At 35.6% G+C, this 14,573-nt stretch overlaps 1 protein-coding gene across 4 annotated transcripts in view; it reads left to right on the forward strand.

The window, feature by feature from the left end:
• The first annotated feature begins 906 nt into the window (after positions 1 to 906).
• Positions 907 to 14,573, forward strand: part of LOC121876155 (synaptojanin-1-like) — a 45,350-nt gene continuing 31,683 nt past the window's right edge. For 2 of the 4 annotated variants that reach the window (XM_042381092.1, XM_042381093.1), the window contains exons 1-7: positions 907 to 1,073; positions 4,804 to 4,893; positions 8,432 to 8,473; positions 9,379 to 9,393; positions 11,165 to 11,304; positions 12,256 to 12,407; positions 13,845 to 14,009. In XM_042381092.1, coding sequence (XP_042237026.1) covers positions 950 to 1,073; positions 4,804 to 4,893; positions 8,432 to 8,473; positions 9,379 to 9,393; positions 11,165 to 11,304; positions 12,256 to 12,407; positions 13,845 to 14,009 — 728 coding nt within the window. In that variant the 5' untranslated portion in view covers positions 907 to 949. The remainder of the gene's footprint in view (positions 1,074 to 4,803; positions 4,894 to 8,431; positions 8,474 to 9,378; positions 9,394 to 11,164; positions 11,305 to 12,255; positions 12,408 to 13,844; positions 14,010 to 14,573) is intronic. The other 2 variants (XM_042381094.1, XM_042381095.1) reach the window with 2 other exon arrangements.

Raw genomic sequence — 14,573 nt, forward strand, 5'->3', positions numbered from 1 at the left:
CTATTTTTTTATACTTTAGGATTATTAGTTGTCATTTATAATCTGCAAGTAGATATTTGTACACAAAATAATATCTGCCTATTTATCTAGAACTTGCCAACAGTGGGAAACAGTGAGACGAGTATTGGTCAAGGGGAGCAAATAAAATTATATCTGCAAATATTTTAACACATGCTATGGAAAATGGTTAACTATGGAGATGAATTATGCGGAAACACTTAACAAACGATCAATGTAGTTAGTGAGACTGGTTCATTCCTATAAAATACAACGTACAATATGTAGGGTTTATTTGTTATCTATGAAACATAATTTGCATGACTAGTTCAGATGATAACTCGTTATCTATATCATTTTGCTGATAACTTTCAATCGATTTATAATGGATATCTCTCAATAAACAATGATTATCTCAGTAGCATTGTTAAGCTATCGGCCAGGAAAAACAATGAAATAAAACACAAAATATTACACTCCTTTTGTGTTGTTATCTTGTTAACTGATATGACTGTCCCAACCTTCAACTGCCTCTAATTAACCAACGCTCCTGTGCACCAGCCATTATTATTACCATCTCGAGTACTCATAAGCCATAACCGCCCAATAGAAGTTACGATGTAGTGATATTACTTTGATTAATAAAATGTGTATATGGAATCTCTGTTAAGTAACTTCGATCGGAAAGTCTTGATCTACTGCACGCAGCCGCAGGAACTGTCCGAGGCTGTACACCGGCTTTGACTTCCACTCCATAAATTCTATATAATTTTGAAAAATAACCATATATTTTCTGAATTAGTGATGATTAATATTTATATAGACAAAAATATAATTTACTTGTTATATTAAATGCTCAAATTGTATTATAAAGGATAATACTATGTTTGAATTGTTAGGCAGCGTTAGAAAGTCAGTGTTAGGTGACAGTTCAGATGTAGTAAGGAGGACGATGGCTTCGTTAAGCCTTCGTCTGTTCCAAAAAACTGATCCAGATGCAGATTTTGCAGTGTTACTCGAGAACAAGAAGTCCAAGAATAGCCTTTTATTCCAGGCAGGGACGGTTGCTACACTATGTAAGTGTCAGGTAACCTTTATTGCCATTTTCATATTGTTTTCATCAATAAACTTTACACCCGATTGTGATGTTAATTTGCAACAGGTTTAATTTTGACTGTTAATTGTATCGGGAGTTTTCTCTATAACAGTAATTATGAAATTACTTTTGGGATTGTCAGTGCCATATAGTAGTTAATATTGTACCTAAAGGGGCGGGGACTGAGAGGTACAGTACTGTATCGTTAACCTACTGTACTATGGATTACTGTCATGGATGATGTATTTGCTTAGCTTGCTTAGTATTGATTATATGATTAGTGAGGGGAATAAGAGAAGGTAATTCTAAGAGAAAAATAAAATTGTGGTAATGCTATAGAATGGCAGGGACAGGTGAACCAACAACTAGAACATTTTGATGTGAACTGCACGGTATCCTACAGCACCTTGTGTCCTACCTCGATTAATTCCATCTAAATGACGAGGAATGAGTCCTTGACCCAGAGCTGCGACATATTTTTTTTCTAGAGGTGTTATTTTATGCTCAATGCCCCAGTGATAACCATATCGTGGGTAAATGCTTAATTTGTTAAATTATGGCCTATTTCTTCTTCTGTATTAATACATTAGCCTCTTACTTTACTTTTATCCTCTTCGCCACTGATCGGCTTGTTAGCCGCTTGGGCGATCGGTCACGTCTCTGATTACTTTTCCTTTTCATTTATCTTCTTCACCAAAAGATCGGCTCGCTAGCCGCCCGGGCGATCGGTCACGTCTCTGTCACGCACTGTTGGCAAATACTGGGCATGCACCGGCTCCTGAATGTACCTGAACCCTCTCCAGTGTTGGTCAAGTCTTGTCTTGAAAGAGCTCACACTCGGTGCCGTCACAACACTCTCTGGTAGATTGTTCCAAGAGTTTACAACCCTCACTTATCAGCTTGTTAGGCGCTTGGGCGGTCGGTCATGTCTCTGTTATGCACTGTTGGCAAGTACTGGGCATGCACCTGCTCCTGAGTATATCTGAACCTGCTCCACTGTTGGTCAAGTCTGGTCTTGAAAGAGCTTCTTCGGTGCCATCATAACACTCTCTGGCAGGTTGTTCCAAGAATTCTCAACTCTCACTCCGAAAAAGTTTGCCGTGACAATTTTCTGGACTTGTGGTTTCTTCAACCTTAAGCTGTGACCCCTAGTGGTAGGCATTAATACCCCACAAAGTAGCCAGGGTTTTGAGGAGGAAAAATGTGGAGTTCCAACATGTTTATCAATTTTAAGGTTAGTGTTTCCTTCACTGTTCTCAGCAGTTGGCAGTAGCATTACAAACGTCCAACCTCTTCAAGAAAATATTGCAGCAGTTACAAGCATTAAACTAACTTAACCTAACTTAGCCTAGCCTAACTTAACCTACTGGGATGGACGGAAGGGTGATTATTCTGTAAGCACCGGTTTTAGGGTCCAACGTATTACCCAAAAGTACCCAAATGTACCCAAAAGTACCCAAAAGTATATTAAATCAGGGAAAAATCTTAACGAATATCTGTTATACATACACAAAACATGTCTAATAATATTTTTAGTGTAATTTTGTTAAAATAATTTGTAAGATGAAATAATAAACAGCGAAAAACTTTAAGTATTGGCGAACGCTAAATTCCAAAGAGTTCGTGAACAAGGGAGATAACTCAGATCCATCGTGATGCACTTCGCTAACCTAACCTAACGAAAAGTAAATCCTACGGCTATGTTAAATACCCCAAAGTAACAGAAACATCGGTAATTATATCTCCATTTTGGATAGGTGACTCTTTGGAATTTAGCGTTTTTCGCTGTTTATTATTTCATTATTTTGACTACATTTCAATGAAAACATTATTAATCAGGTTTTATTGAAGTAAAACATATATTCGTTAAGATTTTACCCTGATTTAATATACTTTTAGGTACTTTTGGGTACATTTGGGTACTTTTGGGTAATTCGTTGGACCGCCGGTTTTATGATCCCATAACTTGGATGTTTTATTTTTTTGTATTGAAATTTGACTTATCTGGTGATAAAAAGAGCTAGTATCAGATGCTATACGACAATCACGTGAATCTTTCTACCAATCATTGGCTGGAGATTTGGGCCACCAGTCAGCAGCTGGAGGTTTGGTAAATAATATCCCATAATTTCATTGACGTTACGGAAATTCTTTTGTTTCAGCTAATGAGCAGTGACTTTTCACTTGCCACTCAATCAGTCTCTTCCCTTCAATATTAATTTACATTTTTAGCTGTTTTTTCCCTTCTGGGCACATTAAAAAAAAAATTAAAACAAGGATGATAAAGTGCTCGAGTTCTTTGAATTTTATGGTTTAATTTACCACCAGTCCATCATCCTGCACAGTAGGCGAGTACAATGACCAGAGTAGGTTAGATGAGGTTAGGTTCATTTATTTATGTTTTAACCCCACATTTTCCCTCTGCTTCAAAGCTGTACCCACCTTTGGTAAGATCAAGATTGACTGAGTGGGAAGGACGTTAACTCAGAAATTATGTATTTCCCAACTTTCAGTACATATTACTTATGAAAAGACTAAAGACTTGGGCAAATGCAAAGATGGCTAGACAGAGCTTTAACTTGAGCCCAAGATCTAGGTAGCTATGCTGTGGTGTTGACAGCTCTGTTGAATTACTAGTACAGACCCTCGAAACTGGATGTCAGAAAATAGAGATTCTCAGAAACTAGGCATTTTATTCCCTGGTGCAGGTACAGATACAGTACAGTGACCCCTCGTTTAACGAACACCTCGGTTAACGTAATTTCGATTAACGAACTGCCTTCCATAAGGATCTTCAATTCGGTTAACGAAAAAAAATTCGCTTAACGAACTTCTTACGAACCGACCTCAACATGTTTTCGCTTGCACTGACCGGGCAACCAGCTTTAGTATCAGTCCGCCAATACATTAATCGGTTCTAGGGCTTAAATTCCTTACTATTTTTGTAAATATCAAGAAGTTTATACTATTCAATAATTTTAAAAGTTTAATATTCAATTTTTTAGTCATTTTAACAATTATTGAACAAATTGAAGGTAAAGTGACTAGTTTAATGCGCGGCATCCAGCCTCTTAACACAGCAAACAGGCGTCAGTCTCTCTCTGTTTTCACTGGAGGTAACATCTTGCTTGAGACTCTCTTCAACTAAATGCTTTTTTTCTGTGTTTCCAAGCAAATTATTGGTCATTTTGAAATATATTTTATATATTGACAATATATAATGCAGTGCAGCATTGATTTAAAGAAAATAATCTTGAATTAAACCAGAGAGCTAAAATTTTATGGGTGAAATGGCACCATGGGGTGACTTCTCTTCCACCCCAATGCCTTCTCTTCTTCCTTCTCCTCCACCCCCATTCTAAATCCCATCATCATCATCATCATCCAGGAGCCTTCTACATACACACCTCAAAGTAAGTGAACTTTTCTACCATTTTTGTTGAATTTAGGAAATTTTCGGTGAGCTGGAACCAACCCAAAACCCATTGAAACAATGGTTTCGGTTAACGAACGTTTCGTTAACGAGCGACCTTCTGGAACGGATTGAGTTAGTTAACCGAGGGCCACTGTACTATATATTCTGGAGTCAGTTAGGTCCAAGTTTTGAGGTTCATGTTTATTTTTAAGGTCTTTCTCTTTTTATTTTCTGTGCAGTGTTGAAGATTTGTGATTGAAAATTTTTTTTTTTACAATTTGTGTATTTTCAACAGCTCAGCCAGAGACAGATGCCATCCGTGGTGATCACTATGGCAGAGTATTGGATGCCTATGCCTGCCTTGGGATCCTTCAGGTCTGCCCCCGTAAGTATTGTGACCTTTGTTTTTGTCACTGTGCAAGATCAATATTCTTTCTTTGGATTATAGAAATAATTAAGTACATAACAACTGAGGTGTTTAATCATCTTTCATTGTCAAACAACTATTGTTTCTGTTTTAACCTTTACTGTGTGTTGCTTGTCAAAATTTGAAAATCCTAAGGATGTGGAATACATTACAACCAGATGTTAATACAGTATATTATTACATATGGGTCTTCTGTGTGTAGGCACAGTAGTCTTTTAAGGCCCATTTCAGTTTAAGCCCTTTTTTCATATTATCTGGCTAAAATTTATATCCAAAGGCACAGAGTATTATCAGTCATTAAGTTTTGTAAGTGGATAAGCATTTGTTTCGAGTGTTTTTACCCAATGTCGTGGAAAGTGTACAAATTCCTTCAACAGTGACTGCAGTATTTCTATGTTATAGTGTACATGTATCATCTCCCCCAAACTCTTTTCTTACCTCCATCAATTCCTTCTCTTTGTGAGTCCTTACAGTGCTGTACAGTATTTATCAGTCAATCATTTTTTGTCTTTTTCAATGGGGTAACTTTATGGCATTCTCGGAAAAGTAATTTGCCGCCAGCTTAATTATTCTTGGAAAACAAGCCGTCCTATTTGATGTAGATGTTAGATGGAACATTTTCCATCTTGTAGGTTAGGCTTTAATTTTTCTCCACTTAGGTAATACAGTATATCCAAAATTACATCTAAACAGCTTTAAGATGAAATATGCATCACCTGCATTCAAGTTTTCCATAAAAATGACTTATGGATTAGGTTAGGTTAGGTTAGGTTAGGTGCAGTGGTTATGCATGTACTGTACCTCACAACTGTGGCCTGGACTCGATCCTGGCCTAGGTCAGATGTGAGAAGGGTGTTACCCAGTGTTACCCAACCCAATAAGCAGGTTTTCTCTGGGTACTCCAGTTTTATCTTGTATTCCACTAACACTGGACAATAAAGGTCATAACAAAGTAACATAAAACAGACCAACTGCCTTACTGGCAAGTAGAATAAGCTGATCAATGGTGAAATGATACATTGATAAAATAAAAAGAAACTTAAGCTGCTCACCAAGATTTATTTATTTTTGTTTTGTTTTATGACATTTAAGATTTTTTATGAATTCACAAGACCATTTATTAAGGTTGGGGGATGGAACAATGAAGAGGGAGAGCTTATGACTGGAAGGTTTAAAGAGGTAATTTAGCTTTTGGATCTAGGTCAGTACAGTATATACATCCTAACCTCAGTGGACGAATGAGGAAATTAGGATTACCGTAAGTCTGCGCTTAATGCCGTTTGCTTAACATTGCTAAACTTTAGAGACCAAAAATTCGTTTAACATCCCGGTGATCCGATACAACGTCGTTTTGCGTTGTCACACACTATTTTCTACGGCGCATCACCCCCATCGTCTGGTCGCGCTACACTCTCTTGGCTCGTCGCAGAGTCTCCGTGACACACCACCCTCCTCTCTCACCCTCCTCCTCTTCCGCCCTCCTCCACTCCCACCCTCCTTCTCTGTTCCCGCCATCTGCCTCCTCTGTTTCATGACCCACCACACACTCGCTCTACCACCTCCGCCCATCGGTGAGTACCAATACAAACTTAGTAGTTGTATATGTATGCACTATTTTCTATATAAATGGCAATGATTTTCTGTATATGTAATGTATTTGATGGGCAAAGGGAGGATCAGGAATGTAACTCCCATATTTTATCTATTTCTTATGGGGAAAATTGATCCGCTTAACGTCGTTTTGTATAATGTCGCGTTTTTCGGAACGTAACCCCGAAGTTAAGCGAGGACTTACTGTACAACTATTAATTGGTTGGTTAGAAATATTAAAGCTGTTCGTTGGCTCTGTACTTGACCAGTGTTATCCCACTGATTGGCTTCTGGTACTTCCCTAGCTTTTAGTACTGTACTGTATAGTAAAGTCCCAGTTCAAGGTTTAGTACTGTACTCCCCTGTGAGTTGAAACTGGCTCTGAGAAACTTCACTAAAGGTCTCATGGGCATAGCCTGAACTCTTGTGACAGAGATCCATTCTTGCTAAATCGTTTAACTGTGAACCGTACATTTTATATAGAATTTTTGGTGTTAATAAATCAGTCTCTCTAACTTTGGAACTGTTTACAACAAACTTGTGTAGAGCAAAGGAGTACATTACTGTACAACAATTAATGTATTTTCTATCTCTTTCATTCCTTTCTTAGCTTGTTTAGAATGATGCAAGTCATTTGTTGAATTGAAGAATGAAATATGAAATCTTATTTTATAGCCAAAGGAAAGAGAGATATATTCTGAAATCCCTTGGGCAGATTTCTTACTGATAGGAAAATGCGAGAAAAATTAGAGAGATTTATGTGAATAACTGAAGGGCTTCAGGGTTGATCCTGGTTTACATATTGACCACTGGCTCTTCCAATCCTTGCCAAATTTGGGATTAAGCTTTCTTCAGAAACCTTGATTTACCAGGTCAAGTTACTGTTCTGCAGAAATTTACCTAGATACAACATGACACACTCCTTGCCACAAGTGCAGAGCTCCCTGGACCGAGCAGGTTCTGATGGGATAATCTCACAGGACACTTGTACAGTATCTGTCTCTCAGCCATAAAATGTGATTTCATGTATCAATCAGTTGCTGATTTTGAACAATAACTGTTTAGTGGATATTTAATTTCCTGCAGTTTATAGGAATCTCAAACGTACTGTAAATTATAAAATGTATTCATACCAAAATAAGTTTTATTTGTTAATGTGTAGACGTTAAACTTTTCATGTGTTCCATGAAGTAATTGGTGCATCTGAGATATTTGTAAAATCAATATACATTTATTCATGCATTTAATATTGTAGTACTGTACAGTAAGTATATGGAATTTTATTAATGGATTTTATTGATCTTTCACCTGTAGACTAACTACTCTCTCTTAAGTTAAATATTTGTGTAAAGTTTGTTTTAGGGAAAAGTGAATCTATGCTGTACAAGATTTAATTTTTTTCAAACCACTCTTTGTGAAGAAATTTATAATGCATTAATATGAGATGTGATGATTTTTCAGCCAAATCCTTTGAAAGCATCGATGCCTTCGGTACAGTTGTGGACAAAAATAATTCAGGAGGGAGGGAGTATGGGAGGGTAGAGGTATAGTAGGTGAAGACTTTGTATCATCACATAGTGCTGGCAGTTAAAAGACTGCAATTTTCATTCCACACCACAAATTATTAATATTTTTGTTTAGTTTAATTATGAGGCAGGTGCAGCTTACACTCCCTCCCTGCTGAAGTCTTTTGTCTACATCTGTACATACAGTATATAGCTACATGGGTAATTGCTTTTACAAGATTGATGATATTGTATAATGTTCTTAGTAATTAAATCTCAGGTTATCAAAGTTAGTATCACTTGTTCCTGAGTAAGAATTTTTCATAGGCTACCAATCATCTTGTACAGTATTAGTTTGATTAATCAACTTCCAATCATGATTTATAATCATCTCTTGGTAGCCATCGTGTTTCCAATCTTGGATCCCCCTGTTGAATATTCATGTAAGTAAAGGGGCAGCTATACTGTACTGATCCCTTAAGGGATTTTGAGCCAGTGTACACATTTCTTTAAGACTAAATTTTTCCAGTTTTTAAATTCAGGGCTGAATTAGGCTCCTCGTTCAGTGATGACTAAATTGTGATGTACAGTATATTTGTTTTAATAAATTTATGAGTTTAAAAGGCAGATAATTTAGGGAAAAAAGTTTGAGTTGTCTAGACCTGAAGAAGAGCACTAGAGGTGTGAGTCTAATGCATCCTGATCCAATGTTTTTTTTCTTACTAAGTGAAGGCTGGGTGAAAATGTTGGTCATTATCTATTGAGTTGCTTTCTAGCCTTGATGAGACACTTGTTGTTTTGAATATAATGTTGTACTGTAGCTCTCTTTTTTATATTGATCATATTGCATTTTTTGATACCAGTACAGTATACAGTAACTACATAATATTTTGATATGAAAATTGTACAGTTTTAACACTAGTAGCTATACAGTATATTACAGTACAGTACAGTATATGGTAAATTTTTTGATAGTTTATTTTGTCTTCACATACTGTACAGTGTGTATCAATGAGACATCCAACATTATCTGCATTTTTTTTTTACTCTCTCTCCAAGTGCATGGAGAATTGGCTGGAGATCAAAATTCCTCATTTACTTTTTTTGGCACATCTGGATGTCATTCCTTGGTAAATGAAGGAAAGAAACTTATTGAAATGGCATCTGCGACTCACAATCCCATCATGTGTGTTTTAGTGTGAATGAAAAATAGCACTTGTGTGTTAATGTCTTGCTGAAATACTTCCAATAATCTGATACTCATTGTATATAGTCATTTTGTATACTGGCTTGGAATATTACTAAGTGATTGTACATTGATATTGTTTGTGTTTTTTTGTGCTTCCAGGGATATCATGGGAAGGTAATGATGTTTACAATGTTTTGAGAATTTAGTTGTGGTATGCAAAAGTATTTGCTGTCGTAATTAAGAATAGAGACTAAATCTTCTTGTTTATGACAATATTTCCTTTTAATTTAATTAAGAAGTTTTAAAGCTAGTTTTTGTGTTCTTCTAGAAAACCTTCTCTTATAATCCGTAGGGTGGCTCAGATGTGTGTGGAACCTGTGGGCCCAATAGATGATACTGGCCTATGTAACTAGATGTGTAGTCTTCTATTTTGAGTATTTGGGGGTCACTGTGATATTAGTTCTGTAATAGAGTTTTGTGGGCTGGACTATGCACTGTTTGTTCAACTAGACCTAGTGTTTTTACAATTAGACTGTTAACAACTTGGGATGGTAGACTGCTTTAAGTTAATGATGATCATATGGTTGAAGGAGTTTTTCTGGGGTGGAAATTTAAAGATTTATTGATTTTAATTTGTGTTTTCTAAAGAAGGGCCAGATAAAGTTTACTTTTTTAATTTTATTTATTTTATTTTATTTTTGCAATTTTGGAGAAGCAAGTTTGCATGTAAGTGGACTAGGGGCAGGGGTTGGCAGTATCCTCCCAGAAGATGATGGTATCATTAAAAACATTTTTCAATATCCTGGGAAAATTACACTGTATATAGTTTAGCCAATATTTCAAACTTCAAGTGTATGAAAAATGTTACCTGAAGAATATAGTTTTCAGCATAACATGGTTCCAGTAGAGATGTACTTACTAACAGTACTATTTTTTTTTCTATTTGCAATACAGTACAGTACATATGAGAACTTCATTAAGTGTTGGTAATAGCACTACTAATGATACTGTACACATGATATGTGTATTAAAATGAAAGTAAGTATTAAAGGAATATGGTACTGTACCTGTAAGCATAATGAAAAGTGACAAAAATAAGTAGTTCAGCTTACTGAACATCAAAGTTTAGTTACAGTACTACAGTACTTTGTCTGGCATGGTTAAACAAGCTCTTGATATAACTGGGTTCACTAGCACAAGTACATCATCAGGTGAACGTACCAATCACTTAAAACCTTAAGTGCATTATACACAGTCATGTGTCAAATTGTATACAGTACAGTAATATTGTTCAAATTGACTTGCAAGAGAACAAGAAAAGGCCTCTCAGTACTGTACATTCCTGCCTGTTATTCTGCACAGTTCTGAACCCACAGAATTTTGTCTGAAAGCCACAAACAACAAAGGTCAAACTAGCCCAGGCCCAAATGGAAATGCACACATCTACAACCCTTAATTTTGTTATACTCTAGGCTTTATCTTACTTGCAGTCTTTCGAATTAGCATAATGTTATGTCTATTAAGTAGCCTCCTTGTTTTTTATTTATTCTCTACCTTTCCAACCTCCTTTTTCTGTGTAGCTGTAAGGTATAACTTCTCTATCTCCCCCATTTCTACACTAATTCAGTCAGTCACTTAAAGACCTGCTCATTGTGAAAAATCATTACTATATGTCTCTACAATTAAATGAATACACTGTATAGTACTATAGAGCTTTATAGGTACTGTATTTAGATATTGACAGACACCCAGTAGTACCAGTACTGTACAATATAGATATAAGTAGTACTGTACCTGTATTTTCAAAATGAGAAACTTCATCAGTCAGTCACAAAGTCTTGAGAAAACTAGACATATCATGTGTTTGACAGTACTATACAGGGTGTAGTTCCTTTTTTGTATATCAGTCATTACACAGCAACTGAATTGATACTCTTTGTTTTAGGAGAAAACACACAATTGTATCTGGTCTTGGTTACCAAGTGTGTCCGGGTATGCAACATCCAGAATACTGCCATCTACAAAATACAAGACATTGACATCATCTCGCTTTATTCCATGAGACAACCAAGTTTTAAGGCTCAGGTTAGTTGAGTGCATTTATTTATTTATTTTTCACCATTTTATGGTAAATATTTATACCAGGATTCCTGCCTTGAGGGTTGTTAATTCACAAGTAATATTATGCTTTCTTGATAAAACTTGAAAGACTGGTGATCATAATGGAGACTTCCAAGGGCTTAAATTGCCATTTTTATTATTGATATGTCCTAATTCCCATAAGGCTGTTGTATCCCTCCTGATATTTTGGTTTGGTCAAATATATATTACATGGCTGCTAACATTTTCATTCCTCAAGCTTCCCCAAAACTTCCAAGTGTGACTCGGGGGTCTGTGCTGTTTGTCCAGTTATGAATTAAGTCTGACTGTCAGTGTAACGCACAGAAGGCTTCATTACAAAGTCCTTTATTGGCCTTGGCACAAAGAGTTTTGGTATAAATTTTTGTCTGTAATATGTAGGGAAAGCATTTAGGGACAAGAGGATTGTGTTCTTTATGGACAGTACAGTACAGCAGCAGTGGCCCATGTGAATACTGTACCAGGGAGTTCTTCACATATATTGGGCAGCCAGAGCTTTTCCACTGATATTATAGAAGTGATGCAGTCTTGGCCCTGAGCTCAGGGCTGGGAATATTTTATAGTAAGGACCCTTCCTCAGCCTTAGTTCCTTTATGAATAGTTTCCCAAAAATGTTTCCTAGTAGCAACTAAATTTTCTTAGCTATATCACAGCCAGCCATTTTGCAAATATATATATATATACTGTATATATATATATATATATATATATATATATATATATATATATATATATATATATATATATATATATATATATATATATATATATATATATATATATATATATATATATATATATATATATATATATATATATATATATATATATATATATACTGTACTGTATATTTAATTAAAAAGTGAGTATTTTATATCACAGTTCCTTTATTTCTAGGAAGAAGAATCATGGATAAGAGAAATGAAGAAATTGTTGGGAAATGAAAGTTTTTATTTTAGTACCAGCACTGCGGGTACTGAAGCCATGGACCTTACTCTGTGTGCACAACGTCGGGCCAAGACCAGTCGCACGGACAACAGATTCTTTTGGTTAGCAGTGTTTCTTTTGGTTAGCAGTGTTATATTAATTGTTACTATAGGATTATATTTCTATTTGGCTTCCAGTTAACTGGCTTATAGTATCTTCACGGGGGGTCCGATGAATTAGATTAGAATATGAACGCCATTAAGAGAGCTCAGGCTCTCAATTGGCTCAGCCATGCCAATATTGTTATTATTATTGACTCTGTATCTGTATTTATCTGGCTAAATAAAGGGTTTCAATATCAATATCAATATCAAAGGTTTATGTCCAATGGTTTAACATAAGAATTATGTCTTCATTATTAATTTTATTGAATTTGGCATTCCCTGTGGTAAGTATTGCTTACACACACAATTATTAATTAATTTTTAAAAATAAAAAATGGTGACTTACCACCTCCTACACCCTATCCCACAATTCACCTTTTTCTTGACAGTACTCTCAGATACTTAGCTCATCGTAGGAAGGGTTTCCGAGTCTTTAATGAATTTCTATGAATACTTCAACCAGCTGTTTGTTGAAGCATTGAGGTACTTAAAACAGAATGTATAAGTAAACTCACAATATATTGATTCTTGTTGGATGTGTACTGTACTTGTTCTCTCTCTGGGTATGAATACAGCTCTAGGTGTGTTCCAGGCCTGAAGCCAACATCTAGACATAAAGCATGGGAACTAATCCCCATTTGACACATTACACTTAACTAACTTATTACAGTAGTTTAATGTATATGCATTTAACTCTGTTAATTCATATTAATTGTTAAAATACAGTGGTAATTGATTAATTATTAGTGTATTTATATAAATTAATTTACTAGATTTAAAGTAAATGATGAGAATAGTCAACTCGTTTCAACCCCGCTCATCAGACTAATTACTTATGAAAATAATAAACCCTCACCAATAATCATGTTTTTATACACATGAATCATGGATTACACAAATTATTGTAAGAAATCCATGGATTACCCAACTAAAAAGCTTATTTCAAGTAAAATTCACACAAAACCACTACAGGTACCTAAACATCTGTAGGTGCTTTAGGGCTCTGCAGGGCAAGTTACTACGAAGGTTTTATTTACAATTTAAGATTATTACGTGGAATTATACAAAATAATTTCCACATTCCCTTACAATTATTTGTCTTCCCTTCACTATGGTGACGGTACTTTTAATACTTTATATGGCTAATGACAGACAATTTTATTCAGCTCAGGGGGAAGCCTGTACACAAGGAGTTAAAATTCATTTGTTATATATTTGATGTACCTCCAGCCCAGTTTTCAAGACTTAAAAAAAAATATGAATAACTTTAAGATCGACTGAAACAGAAAAGTAAAAATTTAAGACTATGATGTGTTATAAATAAAAGTGAACTGTAGTGTACATATTAAGACATAAAATAGTCAGTCAGAATCCATGATGTAAGTTTATTTTCAGGAATCGAATGCTTCACCTGCACTTAAAGCGATTTGGTGTGGACTGCCAACAGTGGTTGATTAAGGTCATGTGTGGCAGTGTTGAGTTTTCCTCCATTTACATGAACAATCATACACCCAAGATTCTCATAATTTCAAGACTCAGCTGTGAGAGAGCTGGAACAAGGTGGGTTTGATGCTATAATTTAACTTTGAGAAACTGTACCATTTAATAGTAGCCAAGTCCATCAGATAGGTAAATATTTATAGATATATCTGTGGAATATCTAGATAGGTTGTTGCTCTCTGATGGTTAGTGTCAGGCTGTGTGAAGGAAGCTTTGCACGCTCTCAATTTAAAAGTCAACCATGTGACAACGCATGTGTAGGTGGACCTGCCTCTGTGATGGGCAGATTAATATGAGATAAATTTACCATGTATGTAGGTTAATCTTACTAAGATTCACATTTGATGAGATATAACTGTACAGCACTAAGAGGCAGGAAGTGTCCATGGCACTGAATTTATCTAACCCCCACATAATGAATTTCTGGGAGAAGAAGGGTCCTTACATGTAGCTAACAGAAATTGCATATCACATGTAGGTTAACCTAAAGTTCCTTATTGGCTGATTTACGGTACATCATTGTTGTTAAACACTAAGATACTGTACAAAAATAATTGATAAAATGCAATTAAATCTTGAAACCTCATTAGCTGAACTAGATTATTATTGTTAATTGCCAATACT

The sequence above is a fragment of the Homarus americanus genome, unplaced genomic scaffold (assembly GCF_018991925.1).
Source record: "Homarus americanus isolate GMGI-L3 unplaced genomic scaffold, GMGI_Hamer_2.0 scaffold34921, whole genome shotgun sequence".
NCBI classification, from domain to species: domain Eukaryota; kingdom Metazoa; phylum Arthropoda; class Malacostraca; order Decapoda; family Nephropidae; genus Homarus; species Homarus americanus.